Source organism: Vitis vinifera, chromosome 4, assembly GCF_030704535.1.
Source record: "Vitis vinifera cultivar Pinot Noir 40024 chromosome 4, ASM3070453v1".
NCBI classification, from domain to species: domain Eukaryota; kingdom Viridiplantae; phylum Streptophyta; class Magnoliopsida; order Vitales; family Vitaceae; genus Vitis; species Vitis vinifera.
The window spans coordinates 19067893-19095136 of NC_081808.1; the positions used below are offsets into that span (position 1 = coordinate 19067893).

General features: G+C 34.3%; 3 protein-coding genes across 4 annotated transcripts; all 3 read right to left on the reverse strand.

Annotated features, from left to right (window-relative positions):
- Positions 1 to 8101: 8101 nt before the first annotated feature.
- Positions 8102 to 9706, reverse strand: LOC100266842 (geranylgeranyl pyrophosphate synthase, chloroplastic). Its single transcript, XM_002273753.5, has one exon. It carries the CDS (start codon positions 9367 to 9369, stop codon positions 8263 to 8265), a length of 1107 nt encoding a protein of 368 aa, XP_002273789.1. The 5' UTR covers positions 9370 to 9706; the 3' UTR covers positions 8102 to 8262.
- A 1373-nt stretch (positions 9707 to 11079) lies between these two features.
- LOC100244523 (dolichyl-diphosphooligosaccharide--protein glycosyltransferase 48 kDa subunit) lies at positions 11080 to 22699 on the reverse strand. Of its 2 annotated transcripts, none has more exons than XM_010650887.3 (14): positions 22040 to 22699; positions 21820 to 21956; positions 21603 to 21728; positions 21045 to 21113; positions 20787 to 20900; positions 13384 to 13439; positions 13256 to 13297; positions 12751 to 12826; positions 12524 to 12595; positions 12311 to 12436; positions 12117 to 12221; positions 11612 to 11695; positions 11473 to 11507; positions 11080 to 11385 (listed from the first exon to the last, which is right to left on the reverse strand). In XM_010650887.3, the coding sequence occupies exons 1-14, from the start codon at positions 22305 to 22307 to the stop codon at positions 11118 to 11120; spliced, it is 1578 nt and encodes a 525-aa protein (XP_010649189.1). In that variant the 5' UTR covers positions 22308 to 22699; the 3' UTR covers positions 11080 to 11117. The 2 variants fall into 2 exon arrangements, with proteins under 2 accessions (XP_010649189.1, XP_010649190.1); XM_010650888.3 differs by having other exon boundaries at positions 21045 to 21098; positions 22040 to 22692.
- Positions 22700 to 26365: 3666 nt separating this feature from the next.
- On the reverse strand, positions 26366 to 26869 carry LOC104879160 (T-complex protein 1 subunit delta). The gene has a single exon (XM_010650993.1). It carries the CDS (start codon positions 26867 to 26869, stop codon positions 26366 to 26368), a length of 504 nt encoding a protein of 167 aa, XP_010649295.1.
- Between the last annotated feature and the right edge of the window lie 375 nt (positions 26870 to 27244).

A 27244-nucleotide genomic window follows, 5' to 3' on the forward strand; every position in this document is an offset into this window, starting at 1 on the left:
TAGGTTTGGAAAGTTTTTTAAAACTAAAGACAGGTTAGAGGCGGGTTCTGGTATGACTTCATCCCATTCTATCTCACCCAGATTAAATATAATTTTAAATAAAAAAATTATTTTAGTTGCTTTTCTTTTTCTTCTGTTTTTCAATTTTTTTTAAACATAAGTAAAATATTACTTTTTATAAAAATAAATTATAAATATTTTTAACAAATTTTGAAATTTTAAAAATAAAAATTGAAATTTTTTAAAATGAGGCGGACTAGGCTCCAGTACGAGAATTTCCTATACTTGTAGTACCTTGCCTTGCTCTATTTAAAATTTCTTTCGAGTAAGGATGAGAATAGATATAAATAAGCGAGACAAGGTGACCCATATCAAATGTGCCCCTTTGTTATCCCTACTTATCATATCTTATGTTATATCCAACCAACTAAATATTACCTAAATTATATATTTTATCAATAAGCTTTTATTTCCCCTCCTATGTCCCTATAATACTGTTATAAATGAAATTTATTCAAATTAATTTTTGGGCAATGTAAACATATCCTTATAAATGGTATTTACTAAATTAAATTTGAATCCATTATAAACTTGCAAAATAGTTTTAGATTAGAAGCCATTATAAATGGTATTTACAGAATTAAAATTTAATACCATGTAAATTAAATTTAGAAGTCATGAAGGCATCACTGAGATGCAGACTCTTGTGGAAAGAAGAAAAATTCAATTCACTAACAAAACACTACTCTGTAAAACAACCAATTAGTTTTGCCTACAGGTAGCAAAATTCACCATAGCAAACAATGGAGCTGGAGCTGCCTTCTCCCGATCAAACTCAGGGAGCAGATCCCAAACATCACTCTTCTGGTTCTCAGCAAACTCCCTTGATTTCTCAATACCCAGCAGTTTCAGGCATGTGACCTTGTCAGCCTACAAATATTTCCCAGCATGTAAGCCTTGAAATTGAAGTTGGTTCTTTCTTATTGGGGACTGTCCCCTGCAGAGACATAGCTGCAAGGGAAAGAAGTGGTGGATCCTCTTCATATTGGCTATAAGAAGGGAATGGATGGGTTTCTCAGACAAAGAACCGGGGCATCAGATAATGAACTCTCCTTCAAAGTAACTTCAATCTATATGACCTAATCAAGCATCGATGTTAGCATTGGCAGGTAGGCTGAACCATTGAACATGAAAGGAAATAGAGAAGGATTGAATAAAAAGCCACCCAGTTACACAACACAATGGACTCTTGTGATAAGAAACACAAAACCAAAGAACAGGATCCTTTGTACAGATCATTTAGGACAAGCTGACATGATTTATGGGATGCTTTATTCATGATTTAGCACTTAAAATAAACAGAAATACATAAAATGTCATATTAGGAAATAACTAGTTATCATTTATTTCCACCAGTATAAGAGTCTAACATCCCTTTCATTAACAAGAGTTCTCCAAGAAATTCCAAAAAGAAGTGCCAGCTTGCAATTGTATGATTTATGGATATTTGAGATTTGGCCAGATTTTACTTGATTGGATGCCCAAATTAAACAGCTGTGTTACTTTCTGGTTATGCTTGCTTTGTGAAGCTAGGTTGAAGATCAGGAGAGCCTTTCTGAGATCTGTCTACAGGGGATGCTACAACTTGGAACTCAACTTATATTACAATAGAAGATATGTTAGCTGCTGAGAAACTCAGCATGTCCAAAAGAGATGTGGTTTCTAGAACAAAAATGACTAATGGGTACTTACAATGGCTTGTCTGATCATTGTTTATCAATGTTTCATCATATGCAGCTAGCACTGTTGGACCTACTGAAGCATACTTAGCATACTCATTACAGGTGAGAACTTGAGAATTTGGGTGCTTTGAGGATGAGAAGGTAGTTTTGTAAATCTTGTCAGATGAACAGAAGGGGTTGTGATTGACATAAAAATTTACTGTAATGAAAGACATGTATGGAAGTGTGGAAACATGGAGAAGGTTTTGGAGGTCTTTTAAAGAATGAGGAACTTTATCCCTTGGATCAGTGATCTATGGACTAGCCATGAATGGACAATGCGGAGAAGCCCCATAATTGTTAAACAAACAATAAGACTTGACAAAAATCAAATTTCTCACAGTATCATGTGCTTGTTCTTATGGAGGATTCATCACGGAGGGTGTTGTTTACTGTTCAATTACATGACCAAGGATTTACCATACTGTAACTAGGATTGAATATTTTAGTTGCATGGTTGATCTCCTTGGACACTCCGGTTTGCTAGAGGAAGCTGAGGAGTTTGTTAAAACCATGCCTATCCAACCAGAAGTATTTTGGGGAATCCCTTTTGGTGCCTGTCAACTTCATTACTAAACATCCATGATGAGGCAAGAAAGGGCAAGCAAATAAACTAAAAGAGAAAGGAGTAAAAACAAGGGACAATTGTATTTTGGAATAAGCTGGCTCAAAAATTAAGATTTGGCCCATAAAAATTGTACAATTGATGGGAATAATATAAAATGTGAAGAGACCAATATACCCTTCAAAACTATTTTGAGTATTTTTTATTACAATGTTTGATAAACTTTTTTATTTTAATTTTTTTTAATAATTATTCTAAAAATTTATTATTTTTAGAAAACTAATTTTTTTTAAAAATATATTCTAAAAATATATCATTTTAAAAAAATTTGATATATTTTTAGTTATTTTTACATACATAATTTTAAAAATATGTATTTTCCAAGATATTTGATTTTTAAATAATAATAATAATAATAATTTATTTTTATTTTTTTGGAAAATAGTGTATTTTTTTTCCAAATCACTAAATTAAATTAAATTTTATTGAGATTTACAAAAAAAATAAAATTTAAATTAATGTTTTTCTACTCTTTTATTTCATAGTCAATAAAGGTCATTTTTGAAAAGATAAAAAATTCATATAATTCTTCTTAATTTTTATACTTCCTTTAGGTCTTGGGGTTAAATGATAAATTTATATGGATCAAACTTAATTTTTAAACCCAACTAGATCCAAAATACAATTATCCTCCGAAACGATACCCCATCGCGGAGACGTGGGTTGTATACTGACCTTCACTATCAAGACAACAAATTAGCTCCCAGAGACAGCTGACATCCAAGGACCAAGGAAATTCCTGAGATGGGTGGAGTTGTTGGCTGAAAGGATGGAAGAGACTACACACTAAACAACGAGTTGCACGGGAAAAGAAAAATAATACACCTGAATGGTTCTCCTGTGAGAAGATTGAATAAACAGGCCAAGTTCAAATACTGAGCTAACGGACAGCTTAGTTCAATTCAATGGTCTCCTGATCAACCACCGAGAAAGAGACATGACCGGATTGAAATCATTATATGTAACCCAGCAATAGGATCCCTCAGATGGGCCATTGAAAGTGAAGTAGTGAAGAATAGGAACATTCAGCCCCCAAACCTAGAACCATAGCTCCACTCGGAAATATTGGTCTTTGGTAAGTCTCGCAAATTCCTAATCATCGTAGATTGCTTTTTATAAAGAATATTGTATAAAATATTTTTTAAGTTTGATATATTATTGTAATATTAGATTTTCTTACGGAAGAAGAAAAGTTATTATGAATATCTCTAACATTATTTATCTTTGTGGAGTCGAATATTTTATCTTTATGTTTTTATCTAACACTGTTGGAATCAAAGCTTCCATTGACTTAATAAATCGATATCAAAGCTTCCACTAACATAATAAATTGGTATCGGAGTTTGAGTTGAAGCCTTTTGGAAGAGCAAAAAATTACAGAGTACACAAGATGAAGATAAAAAGAATTTAATTGAAGGTGGAGTTGATATGATACAAAAAGTTTGTGTCATGGAGAGATTGAAGATTGACTTTATGAAATTTGGTCAAAGGTGGAGATTATTGGGAAGCGTCTCGAATTCCTAATTAGTAAAGATTCATTTTGTAAAAAATAGTATATAGAATATTTCTTAAGTTTATATATCATTGTAATATTATATTTGAAGGGAAAAAGTCATGAGATGAAGATGAACTTGTAGAGATTACAAAAGGTCGATCGAGATATGAGAAAGAATGAAAGATATCTGGTGGAGTTAGAATAGTTGTATTTGATTATATCATTTGTAATGTTTTATATTGTATAGTGAAATAATTATCTCTCATCTATACACATAAGTATGGTTGGTCGAATTATGTTAAAACCTACTCTATATGTGATTGTTTTATCTTTATGCTCTTAATATAACAATGTTTGCATGAAATCTTATGTTGACACAACAAACTAGTATAGAGTTCAGATTGAAGATTTCTGGAAGGGTAAAAGATTACAAAGTACACAAGATTAAGACAAAAAAAAAAAAAAAATTCAATTGAAGATGAAGTCGATTGCCCTCTTGTGAGGATATGACAAAAAACCTATGTCATGGGATTTAACCACTTTACTTAAGTAATATATTACTATTTCCATGCGGTATATGATGCTTAATTTTTTGAGGAGTGTCTAACGAGAATTATAAGGTTAAACTTGTAAAAAAGAATAATTTTTAAGACTTTAGTTGTTTCTATAGTTAAACAATTAAATTAAATTTAGAACTTAAACCTAAAATAATACTAAAATGTTAGTCTATAATTCTAGAATTTAAAATGTGAATTAATGGATAATATGATATAATGTTTATAATATAATATACTCATAATTTATTTTCAAACTTAAAAACTCTAGTTTTATTATATAGGTAACAACAACCAAAAGATTTTTTTTAAAAATGTTTATTTATTTATTATTGCATATTATCTTTTTCTATAAAATAATAGTATTCAACTTTAGTTTACAAGTTTCCAGTTTAAATATTAATTTTGTTTAGGAATATAGATAACATGGGTGTTTTCAAATACATCTTATATGTTGTTTCAAACATGCAGAAATTTTAAGTATAAGAAATAAATCATTTGAAAAAAATTTAAGATAAAATGTGGTAGATTTTGTTCACCGTTTAAATTGCACACTTTATATTTAAAAATCTTGTGCACTCACCTTATTTTTTATAATTGTGTGCACCATTTAAATTACGCACTTGTACACCACTTAAGTTGCGCACTACTTATTTAAAAAAAATAAAAATTCTTTTGCATTTTCAACGACGCACCCTAATTTAGCACACCCAACCATAGAATTTCATTTTTTTATATTTGTTATTATTATTATTTTTGTTAATTATTTTTTTTCTTTCATTTTTTGGTTTCTCATCTATTCACCTATTTTCACCTTCTAAAATACTTGGAATTCATTCTTATACTTCCATGGAAGATTTTTAAAACTTAAAAATTTATTCATAAACTGAAACATCAATTCTAATTATAAAAACTCAACTTATGTATTTTAAAAAACACACAGGTTGCAAGCTTGAGTATGGTAAAAGAATTAAAGTGATAAAAGTAATGAAAAGAATAATATTATTGTAATGTTAGACTTGTACCCAACTTTGCCCACATAACTTGGAGAATACTTTTTCTTGAGGAATTCTACAATGGGGAGCCTATAAGTTTCAAGAAGCATCCTAGGCAATATTGTCTCCAAATACCAGAGCAGTTGGAATCATGGCCTAGATACTTCTAACCCATTATAAATAAAGGTAAGGATAAGTGGGGATAAGCAGGGCTCTTTTCTACAAGGTGTGGGTCTGTGACAAAGTGTTGAGAATCCTCACCCCATTTTTTTTTGAGCAAATTCTTTTTTTTTTTTTTAACCAAATCTTTCCCCACCCTTCACTCTTCTGTATCTTGCAAACTTCATCAGTCTATAATAAATTGATAGATTTATGTCTATCCAATCCTAACAGAAAAACATCTACCATGAACACAATATTTTCAATCCTTCATAGCTAAATTACTCACCGCTTGAAACAATGCAAAACAAAAACAAGGAAAATGCATGGTTGATTATCTAACTTCACTATATGGTAAGTCCCTAATAGTCTTACCTTCAAATTTATTATTATAAATAATCTGCATAAATTTTGAGTTATACTAATTATGAATTGAGTAATTTTTGCCCTTTTAAAGGCAAAATTACCACGTGTTTTAAAAGATTTGGTATTTAATTACTACATTTATTCTTCAGAAATCCCAAAATGTGATCAAGGAAACTAGTAACATTAATGAATGTTGCACAATTTCTTGGAGTGAACCATTGGAGTACGAGAAGAGCAAGGTTTTAATCAACTTCATAACTTGTTTAATTCCACTAAACCAACAACTTAATTTTGTGCAAAATAATTTCATAAAGCATTTAAATTAGATGCATACCCTGGATGAAACCCAAAGGTGACCCTTAGTGTCCACTCGATTCCTCAGCAATCAAACTTCGGAGATTTTACACCACCCATTAGCTTTGAGTATGTGATTCTAAGAGCACCAAATCTGTCCCAAGATACTTCCCCAATTCTTGGAAGACTTGATTAACATCCAAACTATCATCCATAAATTCAGACAAGCTTTATGCATTTGACTAATTTTTTCAAATTTTTCAATTTTTTTGAAGTTTCATTTTGTACACCTTTAAGAATGACCCCTAATTAAGCACGAGCCAGAGTGCTGCTGGCTTATAAACATGAATGAATTCTAAGTTACTCAAATCCAATATCATAAACCATAGACAAACTACAAAAAGATATAAACCACATGACAGTAGATCCATTTTGTGAATTCACTTATTCTAGGGGATAGTGACAATATGCAAGGAATGTTTTTGCTGAAATGCAAAACATCATTGGGTAATTCAAATTCATAGTGAAGATCTAAAATCACTTTTATAAAAAAGAATTTAATGTACTTATTTCATGAAACTGGATGAAAATTGATTGTTCATTCGTGTTGAAGAACATTGCTAGATTTGATATATGAAAAACCGTGCAGGATATTCCATTATTCCAAACAAGCACACCACCAAACACAAGGCTGATTTGTCTAATTCATTAGAGAATCAATGAGGATGCCTTCTCCAAGTGAAACTAGAGAGCATTCTTTGAGCATCATTGTTCAATTTCTCAAACTCTCCTGATTTCTGTACCCATCAATTTTGGATGCATGACCTCCTCAGTGAACGTATCTTTCCACACCTTTTAAGCCAATAACAACAGATCCCTTAGTACTGTTGAAGATGGACAAATTCAAGCATCTTCTATCCAACATCAGATAAACCTTAGAAATTACATCCAGAATGCCTTTCACAGTCAATTTATCATGCCAATTACCCACAAAATATCACGTGTTGCATCCCATGGCTATGTGAGCAAATGCAAATGCAGAAGAGCATCTCCTGCAAGAACAATGACATATATTTGCTAAAAATTTCCAAGCAAGGTGGATTGTCAAGCATTAGAGCTACTGTGAGCACAAGCAACAGGTATTACTGTGGATTCCTGGCCACTTACTAGTTCACAAATGCAAGCTCGTCAGAATTGATCTTGTGATGCATGTAAGCCTTGACATTGAAAGTGGATTTTTGTTCATGGATAGATTCTTCAAATGAAGTATAACTGGGATGGAAATCTGGTTTTGCCTTGACATAATGACAATGTCTTGAGAACAAGACTGATCTTATTGAAAATTAATTCTGTGAATAGGTGATAGAGTGGAATTGGTGAAGCATGGGAGGAATGGGGGAAGGATAAAAAGACGCTGACGGCATTTATGAATCATGGACATCAATGAGAAGATAGCATTGAATGGATGGTAGACTGAAAGACACTAAATTTATTCCTCCCATGCTTCACCAATTCCTCCCATGCTTATTAATAAAGATGGTTAGGTATGAAGCATGAACCAAATGAAAAACTAAAATTCATAGATTATCTCATGTCGGCAGAGGATGAACAACACATGATCCAGATCACGGCAAAGTAACACATCAAAGACACAAAACACTGCAAGAATAAGTTACGAGCTTTTAAAATGCTATGAAATGTTTGTGAATGCAGTTGGAATAGCATAGTGATTTCATCTTCTGTGGTACAATTTCTAAGTTTGCCCTTTGCTATCATATTCACATAACTCCGCTAATCATGGAAGAAATTCCAAAGTTCACAAAAGCCACAGGTTCAGAAGACTAACCTTCTTGAATCTTTACTAAATGTTTCAGAAATCCAGCAACACTGATACATACACAAGTTCATGGTAATCAACCAGTAAAGCACAGAGAAAGAAAAAGGAAAAAGAAGAGTGGACTTATTCAACTGTTCAGACCATTGAGACAACAAATCAATTTTGCCTGTAAGCAATATAATTAGATAAAGCAATCAAAGGGGCGGCCTTGTCTGGATCGAAGCCGGAGAGCTGGTCCTTGGCATCCTTATTCAGTTGCTCAGCTAATTCCCGAGATTTCTCAATACCCAGAAGCTTCGGGTACGTGAGCTTATCAGCCACCAAATCTTTGCCTGCAGTCTTCCCCAACTCTTGGGAGGATTTGGTAACATCCAGAATATCATCAACCACCTGAAAGAGCAACCCTATACATCTGGCAAATTTCCTCAATTTTTCAATTTCCTCATTTGATCCTCCTCCGAGAATCGCCCCAAGAACTACCGCCCCCTCAAGTAGAGCTGCGGTCTTGTGAACATGGATGTATTCGAGATGTTCCAATCCAACATCTTTCAAGCCCTCAGAACATATATCAACCACTTGCCCTGCAACAAGTCCTTCTGACCCAATCGATTTCGCCAATTCGCCGACTGCACGAACTATCCACCCCGGCGGAACTCCAACCGTCGCTGTGGCCATGTGCTCGAACGCAAACGCCAGAAGAGCGTCTCCGGCGAGAATGGCAACATTCTCACCGAAGACCTTGTGATTTGTGGGCTTTCCACGGCGTAGATCGTCGTTGTCCATGCAAGGAAGGTCATCATGCATTAAAGACATGGTGTGAATCATCTCCACCGCACAAGCAGCCGGCATCGCCGTAGCTTCATCCCCGCCCACCAGCTCGCAGGCCGCGATACAGAGAACGGGACGGACACGTTTGCCGCCGGCGAGAAGGGAGTAGCGCATCGACTCGTGGACCTTCACAGGTTCCCTAATGGGAACGGCGTCGTCCAAAGCTTTGTTGACGGAATTAGCCTTATCAAGGATGTAAGCGTTGAAATTGAAAGCGGGCTTCTCTTCTTCTGGGGTGTCCCCTCCTCTAACCATCTCCTCCTTGGTGAGAACCGCCACCAGAGACATGGGTCGTCCAGACCTCTGAGACAACATCGGAAAGGATGGGTTCTTCAGAGGATGAAGCATACGGCTCAAGACCGGGGATTTTAATCTACCCCCGTGATTGAACACATAAGAGGTATGCACCCATGTGCCCAGATTCACAGTATTCATTATCTCCCACGCAGGCTATTAATATCGGAAATTTAGAAGAGGAAAGTACCTACTTCCTAAATATGGAGATGTTTTAATGCAGACTGGTTAACATTCCAAAGCAACCCCCAGTGATTTCCTTGTACTCTTTGATTCCTGGTATGTGCTCGGATTTATAAAGGAGGGACAAAAGAAAAAGGGTAAAAGGAATGGAAGGGATGGAGATGAAAGCGAGTGCTTGAGTGTAGACGACACTCCCCACACCACACCACCCAACCCCAGCACATGACAAAGATAGGATTTTGGATCGGGCGGCTTCACAGCAATCGGAATCCAACCTTTTATATTTATATTTATATTTATAATCTTTTTCCTTTTTTTCAATCAATTATTTCTATAATCTTTCAAGCAAATCGCAAACAAAAAAAAGAGAAAAAATAAAAAAATAAAAATTGGGGCTATTCAATACTCGGAAAAGTCGATTCCGTTTAGGATTCGATTTGTGAACATCGTTTTGTTCATTTTTGGAACATTTAGCCTCTGTTACGACTTACGAGGAAGCAACTTACCTTGAACATAGCCATTATTAAGAGGGAGTTTCTCTCTCTTCTTTAAACCATTACTAGGTAGTGGGACAGCTGGCTCATCTTAATGGGTGTATCCCTATGATTTCATAACAAGGAAAAAGGAATTCATTTGGAAGTTCCACTTATTAGTTATTGGGTTGGAACTTGGATTTCAAATACTTAAAGAATGGATAAAAAGATATTACTTTACATACTTCACCTTTCTATAAATAATTTTCATAATTTTGTGACAAATAATAATTCTCTTGCCAATTTATAATTCCTGAAACAATAAAATTTTATTGCTTATTTAGGAAATGGTTGAATTGTCATACATGGATATATATTTTTCTTATTCAAGCTCTCCAACAATTTGGTAAGAATCAATTGTATTCCCAAGCATGGTCTGATGACCTTATATAGAAAATTGTACCGGGATCATAATAAATTAAAATGAGTAATAAAAGGAATTTGTAACTGACCAGTCATGCTGAATTGTTTGACCCTGGTAATTAAAAAAATAAAAATAAAATCCATATTTAAATAAATAAATTTATAGATTGAAAATTTTATATATTTATTATTTTTACCTGAAAGGCCAAACACATGAAGTTCATGATTTAGAATTTGAATTTTAGACATTTTCTTTAATCATGTCTCCCATGATTGAACGACAGCCAAAAATGAAATTCTACTATTTTCTATTGTTTTATACCTGATTGTGTCAACGGTATTAATTAAATGACTAAGAAAATTAATACACGGATATTTTTTTCAGCGGTTTCTCTAAGAGTTGGTTGGTATTCCAGCAGGTAGGTGTTTCAACCCCGTTATTTTGGTGCGTAACACGTTTTTGTTGGCGGCTACCACTTTTCACCTTAACATCATTAGAAGCAAATCACATATGTTGATCTAGATCCGGGCAACATAAAATTGACTACCATCCCTCACATTTCACGTTGAATGATCAATGATCCTGCAGGTTTGTCGATCTTTATTTTTTGTTATGGATTTTCAAAGTCAGTCAGAATGGCAGCGGATGGGCCCGGTGGTGGTCTGATAGAGACGAGACAGGGACAGGGACAGGACCAGGTCGACCCAAGGCTATAGACTTCACTGTGAGCCATTCAAGGGGCTTCTCCTTCCCTCAACCTCTAGATAGGAGTTACACAGGAGCTCAAATCTCTTGATATTCTTATGTAGTTAAAAGGAAAGCTTCATAATTTTCCCTATACCTACATGATATTCCGCAGCACAATATATGGTATGGTGAGACCTCGGGATTTTAAAGCTCCCTACCTCTTCATTGAAGCTTTTGGCAGCAAGAGCCAACAATGAATGATGACAATGTAAGATCATTACAAGTGCGTTAAATATGAAAATGGTAATGGAGACAATACGATCGAACTTTGCCCCGGCTAACTTCCTTATAACTGGTCTTTGGTGGCGGGAATGAAAACCGTCAGCAATCCTGCAAATTTAAAAAAAAAAAAATCTAAGAACTATGTCAATGTCTAGGTAATGTTCTCTCCAAACACATCAGTGTCACTTGTAGTACAGGTAGACAATGGTGAAGATGAAGAACCCTGCCATCTGCAATCATTAGAACAAATACTTAGTGCAAGTTTTATAAAAGAATTATTAGCTCTCCAAATCACACCAACAGAGAGAGAGAGAGAGAGAGAGAGAGAGTATACAGCAGAAAATGAAGCTCCATAATAGGGAAATGCTGTTTTTATGAATCTTTCATATTCATTGTGTTTGAAGGGCCGGACTGGAATCTGCCATTCAGAATTTCCCTTGTCATTAATCAAAACAGGTTACTCTACTTGTACCATTCAGGAAAGCAAATACTTGACCAAGTCAACTATCTTCATGAAATAGTGATTCCTCTTAAGGATTGTACTAAAGAGGTAATCCATACCATATTATTTTGTTCTCTTAAGAGTTTGATTATAGTGACATACATATGAAGTATAGACTATGGGGTTTCCCTTTCTGGAAAAAAAAATCCCTAATGAGCATTTTTGATAATTTTATAAATAGGCAGAAATCATGTTAGGCAGCCAAATTATGCCAGACGGCAGTACAATGTTTCATCAAACTTAAGAACCTAATCGTTTCAGAATTGCTTTAGAGCCAATTTTGACTTTGACTTCCAGGACTCAACCAACACTTAGGTTATTCTAGCCAAAAGCTTACCTGCTTCAAGAGAGACAAGCTAGTGTATCCAAGTCTCTGATACTCGACCTTAAACTGGAAGACCCCATAAACATCGGGCACTTTGAATGATGTAAAGTATTTACCCTGCCAAATCAAATACATGTATGGAGACAGATGTTCATATGAATAAGATAGCCAAATCACATGCACATATTCATTGAGAATGAGAGTACCTTCTGGTCACTTGACAGGGTTTTCAATACATAGGGGCTCATCATGTAGAACTGTATTTGAACATCATTAGATACGTATGGTTCCCAGCTCTTACCAGACCATTCATGGATCTCAACAGAGTATTCCTGCCAGCAGATCAGTCCGTAAGAAAATGACAACCAGTACTTCTTTAAACAAGGTAGCAAATGGATTTTGATGAGCAATAACATTACAAGGTCATCATTGATCCTGTACATTGCAGGTTCATCTGTTTCCCCAACTTTGTGGTGCCTGACATTTGCAGCCTGAAGATCAAGAACATGATTCAATTTTACTGCAACAGCTGATAATACAATAAAGCATATCAAGTGGGATGTTCTTTGATCCTAACTTTCATTAAAAGTTGGTAGACTACACAGTCCAGATCAAGATTAAGACATCAAGTAGTAAAATCACCCACCTTTAGATGACCCCTTTCATGGAAAATCCATTTGCTAAGTTCAGTCACAAACTGTTCATTACCTGATTTCTCATACCTGTCATGAGAAGTTGTATTTGAAGTGAGATTCTTGCCCAGAACAGAACAATATTAGAGAGTATCTAGGAAACTGTCCTGTGGAATAAGAAAGAGGCAGAAGAAAAATGTGTTCTTTTGAATGAGAAAATAGAGATGGTCATCTCAATGTTCCACAATCAATGAAATCATGAATAGGAAAATTCTAAAACTAAAAATAAACAAAAACAAAATTCTTTAGAAAAAAAAAATACAGAAAAAAAAAATCAATATCACAAATTTTAACAGGCCATTCATTGAATTCAAATTAAACATGAAATGAGCCATAACTTTAAAAAATAGAAAAGACCACATACATCAGAAACTCCTGAGGGTGGGAAAACCAAGTTTCAGTAGCCTCAGAAGTTGGCTTATGGATTACACCTAAAGAAGAAAAGGCAAATAAACTCACCTATTTGAGCTCCCAGCTTTCTGAGCACTAGACTGGAACAGTCTGAATTACATAAGGAAATAAGAATTAACAATGAGAAACCATAAATGCTATTAGAATTATAAGAACAACCAGAAGGCAGTACATACCGATTACTAAACATTTCTAAAGAACCAGAGATCATGATCCGAGCATTGTTTCTAGCCTGTGTCATATAAGAAGAATCATTTTTACAGCTCTTGGACAAAAAGTTCACATCCACTATATATTAGAGAAAAAAAAAAACACAAAACAAAACAACAAACAAAAAACAAAATGAAAACAAAAAAAGGGGGTCTCATTTTCAAGCTACATACATCATAAACATAGAAGCCACATATAAAACAAATGGCACAAAAAAAAAAAGGATTCCTGCAAGTGTAATAGAAACCAAGCATAAGTTAGGAACAATTTAGAGAAGAGAGTTGTGATGCAAATATAAACCATGCAATATAAACAAACGCACCACTCTGTCTCTTCCCCTCCAACAGTCCAAAAGTCCAATGAATTAGGTTATTCAAGACCTCACAGATATATCAGAAGTTGACATTCTATCTCTATCTCTATCTCGCTCCAGCATTTTGCCCCTTTTTCTCCATATGTCTTTTCGCTCAAATATGAGCCACATACTACAACAGATAACAATGGAATTATAACTAAGGATTTTTATGGGCCATTTTAACTGTTTTAGCTGCAGTTTTTTGTTTAGAACAGAAAACAATGTATTTGCAAAAAAGCTTGGAGAAAAGGGGAAATTGGAAGGGAGGGAAAGGGGAAGAGAGTTCTAGGCAACTGCATCTTCGAAGCAAAGTTTTAAAGCTTCTAGTCTCAATCCTCAAGCATCAGTAACTTAGAAGAGATGATAATAACTCTTTTTATAAACTAAAAACTCTCATAACAATTAGTTGTAAGCCTTAAGTTGATTCAAACTAATGAAAACCCAAGTAAAATAAATCCTAAAAAATGCAAAAACCACTTGCTAGTTACTCGGTCACTGTCAAAATAGCATGGACAAACTCACTATAATGGCTTAAGAGTACTTGATGCAGAAACTTAAAATTTTTCCAGCTTAAAATGTAAAAATAATTATACCCCAACAAATGTATGGATTGGATTAATTGGTAAGCAAAACTTAAGCATGCAGCTCAGATTAAAGCAATTAAAGGATCAAAAGTTATAGCAGGCATTTGATAATCAGGGATCCATAACCCTAGTTTTTCAGTTTCCAAAGACAGTATTTCTTCTCAACTAATCAAGAAACACCATCAGTGAAGTTTCTTTAATACTTCAAATGAAAACTACAACAGCATATATTGATGAATCCACCAAAAGTGGTATATGTGGAAAATTTTGAACTTACCACCAAAGAACTGAAGTTTCACATCACTGCTACCATCTAGATTGCTTAATCAGAAAATCTATGCAATTGCATTGCTAATTTTGCATACACATTAGACACCAGATTATCCTCCCATAAGCAAATTCAAGAAGCCAACACTAATCACGGAGAATTTTCAAGAAATAAATCCCACTCAGTTTGTTTCCCAAAGGAATTAATCAAGCAGTCATTAGTCTTGCTGATCATAGTTAACATGTGGATACAACCCTGTTTGCTTGGATAACAGGAAAGGGTTAGGCATTCAAGCCTTCTCTATTCTTAATGAGGCTTTGCTGGGCAAATGATATTAGAGGCTTGCTTCAGAGAGGGAGCTTTTATGGAGGCAGATCATTGTTGGGAAGTTTGGGGAAGAAGCAGACAGATAGTGCTCCTGTGAAACAAGGGAGGGGGCGAGGGTAAGGTAGACTACAAGGAAAGATTTCGAAGACTTTAATAGTCAGATCAGTTTAGTTGTGGAGGATGGCAAGAAAGCGTAGTTCTAGCAGGATATCTGATGGAGGATTTGCCTGAGTATCTTTTTCCCCCTTGGTTCTCCATGGCTGGTATTAATGTATTAAGAATGTTTGGTTTACAGAAATATGTAACAAATCAAGTAGGGTACAGCTTTGGAGCCCTTGCTTCCTAAGACAGTTCCATGATCAAGAGTTGGGAAGTGTAGAGGTTTTTCTAAAGAGGCTTCAAGAGAGATCCATCATGAGGAATGATGAGGATAGGCTGGTTTGGAAGGATTCTAAAGATGGGAAATTTTTTGGTCAAAACCTTCCTTTCTCATTTGAAGTTGGAGGTAGGAGGTATTTTTCTTAGAAAGATAGTTTTAAATTTGGGGTCCCTACAAAAGTGAGGTTCTTTCCTTGGGAAGCAATGTGGGGAAGGTTTTGACTCTAAATCATTTGAAAAGAAGAAGATCGGTTCTGGCAAATCAATGCTATCTTTGCAAGGGTACAGAAAAACTAGACCACATGCTCTTACCCTACCATAAAACAAGAATCTTATGGGATCTGTTATTCTCTTCCTTTGATGTAAAGTGGGTGTTGATCTCTTCAGTAAAAGAGACTTTAATCAGTTGGCAAGGGGATTTTGTGGAGAAGAATCATTGCTAGTCATGGAAAGCTGCTCCACTGTGCCTATTTCAGATTATATGGTAAGAGAATTCATAGATCATTTGGAAATGTGGATCATTTAAACATGCTCTTAAATACTCTTTCCTTTGGACTCTTCTTCTTCTTTAGACAAGATTTCATGTATAAGGCATTCTTGTTCTTGTCCTATGTTGCCTGGGTTCTAGTACAATTTCATGTGAAAAATAATAATGATGAAATGTTGTGTGAAATGGGGAAAAAAAAAAAAATTTGATGAAGAGTGAAGGCTTGAGAGAGGGTGAATTAAGAAGGGAACGAGATCTTTAGTGTAAAAGACACAAAAACTTACCCCAAGAGGACTCCGAATTGGGAGTATATTTGGGTACGAACGTGTATCCTCCGTGAAAGCTTGAGAACAACAATGCATTGTATGATTGTGTGTCATATTTCCATTTGCATTTTTATTTAATTATTAAGATGCGTATAAGTTGTGAAGTTAGATAAAATAAAATGTTTTGGTTTAAGGTTGAATGTTTATTTAATGTTTGAATGCTATTTTAATGTTTGTGTGTTTATTTTAATATGTTTGAACCTTAGTGTTTACCTATTAACCTTTTTGGGTGTAAAACACCTTACTGAGCAACATGGAAATGCACAACCCTTCCTTCTCAAAACTTTTTAGATGTAGATGTCGTGCCTAAGGACCGACTAGTGGACCAGGGAGGGTTCCAAAATGCCCTAAGAAGTTTAGGAGCTACCTAGAATTTTTAGTATTTGTTTTGTTTAATTTTTGGACTTGTACTAGTTGATTAATTAATTTCAGCTTATGTAATTTGATTTTATTTTTGAATGGTTGTGAACTAATTGTTGGAACTTGTGTTATAAACTTGGGGTAGAGACATTGATGTTTTTTTTTTCTCAAGCTAAACTTTAATAATATTTATAAGTCAGTGAAATGAAACCTTAGTTCAGAGAAAATTTTATTTAAATTTAAACTGTGGTTATTTCATTAAAAATAAAAAATAAAAAATCAGGGTCTTGAGGTTGACTGCCAGCTTAGATTAAGATTAATCCTAACAGTCAAACCTTTGACCGTAAGGGTCATAGGTTGCCCAGAATTTGGGTTGTGACACCTTTCCTCTATCTCCATATTCACCATAATGAAACCTCCACAAGCATCATCTAATCTCTTGAAGAAATCTTTTCCCCACAAATGCATTGGTAAACCCAACACCCTCGCCCACACTTCATTGAGGCAAGCACCTTCTCTGAAGCAGCCAACATATGGCCTCAACCACTCCAATTGCAGTTTTCTTCCCTCGAACAGAATATGCCCAAAAGAAAAATCCTTCCAACTTCAAAAACATCTTCAAATTCAAATAAAATGAGAGGGTCTCTCAACAAACACAGATGTAACTCACCTTTCAATCCCCAAGAATGTCAAACCCAAGATTTCAATGAGCCTAAAACCAACAAACAGCTTGAAGGAATATCCCACCACCCCACCAGACACTTCTTGAGAGACACCAAGCTGCTCAAAACCTCCTTTGTCTCGCTCTCAATCCACATTGCCTCACATCCCTCTTGCATCTGTTCAACATCTCTGCAAAGGAAGCTTGGTTTAAAAGAGCACCTCCTCTCTTTTCCTCCTAACACCTTACAAACTTCTTTTTGAAGCCTCCAAAGGTCTAGGCTCGGGAACAACCCCAGTGCTCCTTGGTTTGGTGGCAAGGATCTTCCAACCCCCTAGGAAATCTTTTCCCTCTGGGAAAACCAAGGAGAACATTCTCTTCTACACATAAAGTTGTGCAAAGCAGAAATCTTCCAGGTTTATTGTTACGCAGCTCCAACTTGTAGCCCCTTCCACTTTCATTACACACTCTTCTGAAAGACTCCCTACACTTCCTTTTGTAGCAGTCTTCCACCCCCTCTAGTAAGGCAACAAGACACCTCTCCCCAAATTTAATCCAAGAGGAAAACCCTCTACCCCTCTCCACAATCTTCCCGATCACCTTACTTTTTACCAACTCCAATTAGATTTCAAAGGTTTTCGACTCCACTCCAAACCAACATTTTCCTCCAAAAGTAACCGAACCAGCATTTTCCTCCATTGCTCAGATGCAACAATCTTGTTCAATCTCACCCATTCTAAAGAAAAACAACAAAAATACCAACAATTAATTTAGTAGAATAATGAACAAACCAATCTTGTTCTAATATGACAAATGTTGTTAAACTAGAATGGGTTCTATGTCAAGAAAAGGAAAAAAAGAGTGCAATTAGGCCCTTTTGTGTTTATTTATTTATTTATTTTTAAATCATTCAGCATGAGAGAAATGAGATGACATCTGAAAATGTGGAAAATTCAGAAAAATCACTAAAATCCTTTTTATGTGTAATTTTTTGGAATGCATTAAGCATGGTATAGAAGAAATATCTATGCCTTTGATTGATTTTGTTAATTGGTTAGGTTTGAAGTACATGGGGGAAGGTTCTACTTCTTTCTTTTTATGTTCTTTTTGCTTGACACCCTTTGTATTCTCCTTGTGCACTTTGGACTGCCTTAGTTGTAGGTTTTTTCTGTAACTCCTCTTTTATATATATATATATATATATATATATATATATATAAGGATGTTTTCCTGCTCCCTCATTAAAAACTTTATCCTTGGCATCTTTTACACAAAAGCAAGGCCCATCCAGCAAATTCAAAAATAACTACCCCCATGTTAAGTTTTTTTATTATTATTATTTATTTATTTATTTTTATAAATAAAGAAGAATATGTACTAAAAAAAGGCACCAAAAGAGCAACCCAAAGTATATAAGATAGATACACCTACCCCTAAACATTTCAAACAAAAAAGAAGCTGCAAAAAAAGGAGGTATTACCACAACCCCAACCTCAACGGGAGCCCAACTAGTCAATGAAACTAACTAGTGTCGAAGGACCATCATTCACAAACATCTTAGTCTCTGACCAAAGAAAGCAAACAAAAGAGGCTTTTAAATTTTGGATGGAGAGCACATCATCTTCTGAAGCAATTTTATTATTTACCTACCAAAAAGTTTAAAAGATGTATAAAGGACCTGCTCTCCAAACTTTCTTATGTTTTTTTACCTACAAAAGAACCATGTTAACATAACAAAATCTCTCTAATTGACGAAAGAAGCACCCAAAACGTGTAAAGAGTATATCCCATAAAACCCTTGTCTTTACACAATGGAGCAGGATGTGGTCTACGAATTCTTCATCCAATTGGCATAGATAACATTTATTCGTTATTTGCTAAGGACCACCCTCTTTTCTTAATTTAGTCAAAAGTTAGAGTTGTTCCTCACATTGCCTCCCAAGCAAATAAGCTCACTTTAGGTTGCACCCATGAATTCCAAATGATTTTCATTAGAAAAGAAACAGAAATGCCCAGCTCCAAGGCATTGTAAAGAGACTTAATTATGAACTTGCAACTCTTGGTCTCTTTCCAAAGCACCTTGTCCTCTTCATCCCCGTGGACTCTCTTCCCATGTAGACGCAACAAAAATCCTTTCACATCATCCACCTCCCAATCATTAAAAGTTCTAGTGAAGCTAGGGCTCTAACTCCCCCATACCATTGAAGAGTTCCAAACATCCTCCACCCACACTTCCTTGGATACAACTAAAGAAAACAAAAAAGGGAAAGAAACACACAAAGGTGTAGCCCCATATCACTTATCCCTTCAAAATTTCAACCCCCTCTTGTTACCCACAAAGAATAAAAGTCTACAATTGACAAAGTCCTAGTCCTTCCTTATAGCTTTCCACAACCCGACCCCATACCCCTCCACTTCTCGAGAACTCCACCCCCTCCCTCTTTCTTCCCCATACTTCCCATTGATCAATTGATTCCAAAAGGCCCCTTTCTCATTCACATAATGTCAACCCCACTTGCAAAGGAGAGCCTTTTTGAGAGTAGAAAGACGATTAACCCCCAATCCCCCTTTCCTTTTGTCTAAGCAAAAAATCCTCCACCTTACTACATAAGGTTTCCGCTCAAAAGCCCTACCTCCCCACAGAAAGTCCCTTTGAATCTATCTATAACCTCAATCTAACCATCCTTGGTATGCAAAGTAATGAGATGAAACAAATAGACAAGTTAGACAAAATAATACAAAAATCAAGATGATTCTCCCTCCTTTGGAAATGTATTGCTTCTTCCACATGGACAACCTCTTGTGAAGCCTCTTTTCCATGCAATCCCAAGCTACCATGGACTTATATGAAGCAACCAACGGGAACCCCAAGTAAGAGGAAGGGAGACTTCCCACCTAACAACCAAGTTCAGAAGCCAATTCCTCTACAATATCCGCTCTACCCACCGAAATTAACTCGTTTTTATCCAAACTAATTCTCAACCCCAAAATAGTCTCAAACCACAAAAGCAACCAACATAAATAGGTTATCTAATCCTAAAAGGCCTCACAAAAAACAAGCGTATCATCAACAAACAACAAATGGGAAACCAAAATCCCTTCACCATCCTTATTCCTCACTTGGCAACCCAACAAAAAAACTCCAGCTACTGCTCTCTTTAAGAGACAACTAAGTGCCTTCATCGCAATCACAAATAAATAAGTGAGAAGGGACCCCCCTGCCTCAATTCCTTAGAGCTTTGGAAAAAGCCTGAAGAGGTGTCATTGGCCAAAACAATGAAACTAGGTGCGGATATGTACCACTTGATCCACCCAATCCACTTCTCTCCAACACCCATCTTTTCCATAATTGAAAGCAAGAAGGACCAATCTACATGATCGTAAGTCTTCTCTATATCAGGTTTGCATAGAATCGCACAATTGTTGCTTTCAAAATTGAATCAATTGCTTCATTGGCAATAAGCACTGCATCCAAAATATGTCTTCCCTCTACAAAGGCATTTTGGGCCTTGGAGATCATTTTGGCTATCACCAATTTGAACCTATTGGCCCTTCTCAAATAAATGAATAACCAATGGAAGATGTAATAGAGAAATAAAGGGACCAGGGAGGAATCAGCTTACTTGCACAACTGAAACTAATGAAATAGCCAATCCAGTCAACAATGGAGGACTTGACAACTTGGAGTTTGGGTCAGCAGAATATGCTGAAGGAGAAGCTGAAAGAACTTTCAAAACCTACAATATGGAGAAGGATTCATAATAAGTAAAAATTAAGAGAGTGAAACCATTAGAAGTGGCTAGTAGTTTGACTTGTATATGCCTTTAGCACAATTGGGTTACAGAAAGCAAAAGGTTAGACACAGACGGCCTTCAACTTACCAGGCTGTTGGCAGAATTTAATGAATGTCCAATCCCTTTGTAAAGTACAGGGGCCTGTTTCACACAACCCTAAACTGTTCAAAAATGTGAATGTTAAGTTTATTGTTAAACCTTGCAGAAAAGAGCTCTTAAAGACATTCAAATGAAAGGTTAAAACAATACACAAACTTTGAAACAGTGTTTCATATACTTGATGAGAAAAACAAAAGCTGACTTGGGATCACAGCTGCAAAATGCACCCATCACTGGAATTTTAATTCATTATTCATTTGGATGATGCAAGACAAATTGAAAGCACAAGAAATGCATAGAAAACAACAAGAACTCACATCCCTGCTATTGAATTTTCAGTTTTGAAGAGTCATTTCATAAAGTTTTCAGAAAGGTTGTTTATCACTCAGGAAGAAGTAATGCAAGAAGCAAGGTTTTCAGCTAAAAGTAAGCTTCTATTGGCCATGAGAGTAGGCGGGAGAGCTTCTTGTGGCAAAGTAATAAGATGCATGCACACAATTTCCAGCATACATTGCAATCAACAAACAATCTCGTCACACAACTAACCTCAATTGTGGTGCTTCCCAGAATGACATCGGACTGAATGAAATCATCACTAGCAATCAATGTATGGTCTCCTTCGGTGTCTGACACTGCATAGCTGGTGTGATCAATAACCATAGCCGACGGATCCTAAAGCAAAATTTGAAGATAAAAACAAATATAGACGTAAAGAAAACAAGACACAACCACGAAATACTTCATTCATGCATTCCATACTCACCTCATCAAAATCAACGCCGCACTCCGTCGCGATACTCCGGATCAAACCAGATGCAGATGCATCAGTAGTTATAATTAAGTCATGACCAGAATCAACAAAATCGAGAATAGCACCCAGGTCCAATGACCCTCCAAACCCTAGAAAAATACACAGATTACCTCAATTAGTGCCTAAACAGTCCGCGAAATAACGAGAAATTATGCTGACTCGTAATGCTCACGCTCGGTTGTCGGGGAAAATAGAATCAATCCATCATATAAATATTGGCCGTATCTTTGAAGAGAAATCTTCGGATCGTCTGCAAGCTTGAAGTCGAGTTCTGAACCGCGAGTTTGGAGAGATTTGAAGAAGATGGAGTGGGAAGATTTGAGGCCGATGTCATCGAGGACGACTAGAATGCGGCGATCCGTGGGGTTTTCGGGAGAGAAGGAGTAGCATAGAAATGGTAGAAGTGAGATGAGGGTGAGGAACATAGGAAGATTCGCCATTGCTGGTGTAGGGTATAGGAGGTCCAGAATCGCAAAGATGCGGGTTTTGACTTGGACTCGAAACAGCTTCTCAATCTTCGAAATTGGTTGCTCAAGGTTGTGGACCTCCCTTATGCGATTGCCCAGAAAATCTCTTTCACCCCTACTTAGATCTTTGTGTCACATCAGTGGAGTGTGTGTGAAAGCCAAAGGTACTAGAAAAGTCCTAAAAGATCTAGACATATTTTTAAACAAAAAGCGGAAGATAGGGAAGCATGTGTAAGGCATTTTAGAGATTTCCATCCAATTCTAATCTTAGAGTCTGTTGCTGATATCTGTTTTATATTCTTGAAAATAAAAAACACTAAAAACATCTTTGGGAAAAGCGTGTGCTTTTAATTTTTTTATATTTTTTATGTTATAAAAAATCACTTATTTTTTCACTATTTCAAATAATAGATTATTCTCTTCTTTTTTTTTCATTCTTTTTATATTTTTTTACTTGTTTATTGTATTTCCACGAAGGTAAACTCTACCTAATCATCACATCCCTACCCACAAACCTTTTTTCCTTCCTTAAATTATTAAAATTAACATATTTACATATGGTTACAAAGTTATTTTTTATTTAAGAAAATTTTAATTGATATAAAAATTTCAAAATACAATAATTTTTTTTTAATTTAAATAAATTATACATATAAAAATTATTTATATATTTATAATATCAAGTCAATGAAATAAAACATTTTATTAATTAAAAAAATAACTTTTAAATATATTTTTTGTTTTACTTATTCTAACAAACTCTTTTATTAACTCAACCAAACATTTTCTTTTTTTTTTTTAGAACAAAAATGGTTTTTCAAAATAATTTTCGAAAACAACAACCAAATAGGCCTTTATATACATATTTTGTATGTAACCGTTATATAAAAAATTCTAAAAAAAAATAGGATAGAATGAATCTTTGTGATTCAGAAAATTCCTTTGATGCCTATAAATAAGCTAATTTTATTTGATCAAGACATCAAACAAGTTAAGAGCTTATCACATTGTAACATATCTTTGTGCTATACAAAACATTCTTATACAATATCAAGTTTTCTTTTCTTCAAGTGTTGTTTTTATTGGGTATTTTGGCTATTGAGTCATAGAACATTACTAAGTATAGCTAACTAAGGGCAAGGATAAGGCTAAAGTGATGTTTGTTTTTTTACTTAATTTTAAATAGAATTTTAATGTTTAATAATGTTAAATATTAAGTGGTTTGTTTTTATAATATTTTATTTCTATTATATATTTAAAAGTAAAAAAATATTAATATATTATTTTTCTATTTAAAAAATAAAATATTTTGATTTTTTTTATTTAGTAAAAAATTTACCATATTTTATTAAAAAAAATAGAAAAACAAATAACTTAAATTATGAAAACAAATTATTTTCAACAAAATGTTAAAAAAATAAATACCCTCCAAGTCTTAAATTGCCAAAGTCACATGTAAGCTTAGAGAAAAGTTATATCCGAAAATGGCCACCGAATAGACTTATCATCAAAATACCTCTTGATACTCATAAAAGCAACTAAATAATAATAAAGTTATAATGGAATTTTGAAAATATAATGTAAAAAAATATATATAAAAAAAATAGGGCATTTAGACGGAGTGATTTCAATCCAACTTTTAGATACAAACAAAAACCACACTTTGACTGTAGCTTCAATTCAAAACTATAATATATATAAATTTTTTTTTTCAGTTTAGAAGGAGAAGTTGTAATTAAAATATACCGCTTCAAATCACATTCAAAAAATGCGATTTGGATTCAATTTTTAAAAATAAATTAGAATTTACATGGAGAAACCGTGGCTTCAATTCAAAATTAGAAATTACTACTTCAATTAAAAAAAATAAAACTTGCATTTAGAAGATGCAACTTCAAGTTAAATTCAAAAATCACACTTAGAAGGTGTGCATTTAGAAGATACAACTTCAATTCAAATTAAAAAAAAAAAAAATCAATAATCATTAAAAAGTACTCAGAAACTGTGGCCTCAATTCAAATTAAAAATATTTATGATTTTATTTTATTTTAAATTTAAAAATCAGGAATGATTGTAATATGTATAGACAATGGATACAAATTTGAATTTTTTGAGTTTTTATGGCTTATTCATAATTTTATGGTATAAAATTATTTATTGACCAAATTTTGTTAAGATGATTAATTGAATGATAAAATAAAATATTAATTTTAGTATTTATTGACCCTATTTTGGATCAATTAGGTATTTGAGCCGGTTGAGGTGGAAATGGTGTATAGGTGCATTATTGTGAGCAATATTTTAAAAATTAGATTGATCATTAAACTAAGAAAGATATTAGTTCATGTTCAATGATGTAGTTAAATCATAAGGGAATCAATAATATCATAAATATATAATTATATTTTATTAAAATTTAAAATAATTTTAATAAATTAATATATATGTATTTAATATGTCAAATGAAATGATAAAAGATAAATTTAAATATACTAATATATTAAATTTTATTAAATAGTATAGGTATAATGTTTAAGTATGAAGATATATTTAAGATAAAAATAAAAATATAATATTTAATTTTATCTATTTATTTATATATTTTTATTTTAAAATTTTAAAAATTATTATATTAATTAATTTTTATTATTTTTATATCTGTCATTAATAATTATTATAAAAATAAGCATAAATATAAATATTTTTGTTTATTTAAATGATTTATGTGACAAAAATAGAAAAAGAGAATATATAAATATTTACTATATCATATCTCAAAACGGTTGTGAAGCATAGTAGTTATTTGTTCCTTTTATCAATTTTATAAACCACACTCATTCAATGTGCAGGAAAGTGGTGTAGTGGGCCAGTGAGGTTGGTCGGTTCCTAAGAAATCGCCCAATCCAATCCGATTTTCCAAACTTGCCTAAAAGCAAGTGACCCTCCAATTAGACATCTGACTCCCCTCCAATTAGATTACGTCTCCCCTCTAAGTGACTTGACACTCAAAAAATGTACTTAAAAAAGGAAAATGAGTTTGTGTGAACCCGCATTTCGGTTCATGCATTTCTTACTCGATGGTGAGCTCGATTTTTATTTTGAAAATGATTTTATTTTTAAGAAAATGATTTGGAGTCGCTACTTATTTTTGTTTTATTTTTAAAGGGTAAACAAAATAAGAAAGAAAACTCTAAGTGTGACTCCTTATTCCAAAAAAGATGGTCTGTGAAAAATCGGATCGGGTTCAGGGATCAAGTTACTTATCGGGAAGGTACGGTAAAAATTATAGCACCCCTCTAAGTCCTTAAAGACAGATCTCTACTAATAAAATGAAGCAAACATGACGATTGATAAGTAAATCAATAAATACTGAATGAAAATTACAACAAAATACCCAAATGAATATGAGAGGCAAATAACGTACCTGAGTGATGACCTGATTTATTTCATTGGAAGCAAGGGTTAGTGAACAAACACATAATAATTGTGTGTATATCATAGAATAGAATAAATCAATCACATATAGCAATCAAATCAATCAATCATAAAATCACATATGTTAGGCTCCCACCAAAATTCATTTATTTTTGCATGAATTAATTCTGTAAATTTCATGACTTGGAATTACAAAATTGAATTTATGCTTATTTTAAAACATTTAAAAAAAATCATGGAAATTATGAAAATTGCATGCCGAAGAAAATAACAGCTAATTTTATTGGAAAAATGGGATTTTTGGTGTCTTAAAGATGTCTAAGGATGAAAATTTGAAGAGTTGAGATTGTTTTTTTTTAAAAAAAAAACTAGGATTTGGAAAATTATTTGAAGAATGAGATTTGAAAAATCATTTTTTCAAAATTAAAGATGGTGAAATGGGGAATGGCACGTGGGTCAAAGGTGACCATGCATAGGTGGCCATGCATTGACACGCACATGGAGAGGTAATGAGGGAGAACCAAGTAAGAATGAAGTCTAGAATGCCACTGCGTCTGCTCTGTCAACAACCCATCTTCAAATGAAACCTCCTCAACTCAATATGCAAAACCCAACTTCTTTGCCCTGAAATGCTCAATGTTTGCAACTGGCAAACAATTCAAAGTCTTTGTAATGAACTCAATTTCAACACACTCCACATCCTTTATCACCAAAATCTTTGCTTGAGTAAGACAATTCAACGACAAATCCGTCATTTCATCTCTATGTATACTCTTCTGAATCAATAGAACGTTACAGCCAATACCCTTAATCTTCCTAATCATACCCAGAATATAGTTTCTTTCTTCTTTCAATATCCGGTCCATTTGGGTATAATCGGAAATCACTATACTCTGCTCAATATCAGTCTTTGGAGTCAAAATCTGAAACTGGATCACTACAATCTTAGCATTCTCCACCCCGGTTGGCCTACTAGCCGAGTGACTGATCTTCTTGTCGAAAACCAAACTCTTGACCCAAGCGGTATCGTCCACAATAACTCCCATGCAGCAACCTGCGGAGACCACGTCCAGGTGCAACCACGTGGCGACGGATCTCATGGTCTTCCTCATAAAATATGGTAAGTGTTGCCTCAGGTTGGAACTCTTTAACACGGAAATCCTGTTTCACCCAACCTTGAATGTCACCTTGGACCAGGTATGGCCTCTTAACCTCAAGTTTTCTCAAATATCTTGCAATACTTTTGGAATGATTACCATCAGCATAAACAGAGATGAAAACTTAGATGCCATCCTAAGCAATATCAAAAACCCTCCCGTCATGAGCGTCAAACTGGGTATTAGAAGCAAGCGGTTGCACCATTAGTGGTCATACGTTGACATGTAGATGTTAAATCTGAAGGACAGTCTGGATTTGAAGCATACCGACTCCTTGTAGGCTTTTCTGTCTCCTCGAATCGTGAAGAAGAATTCCTA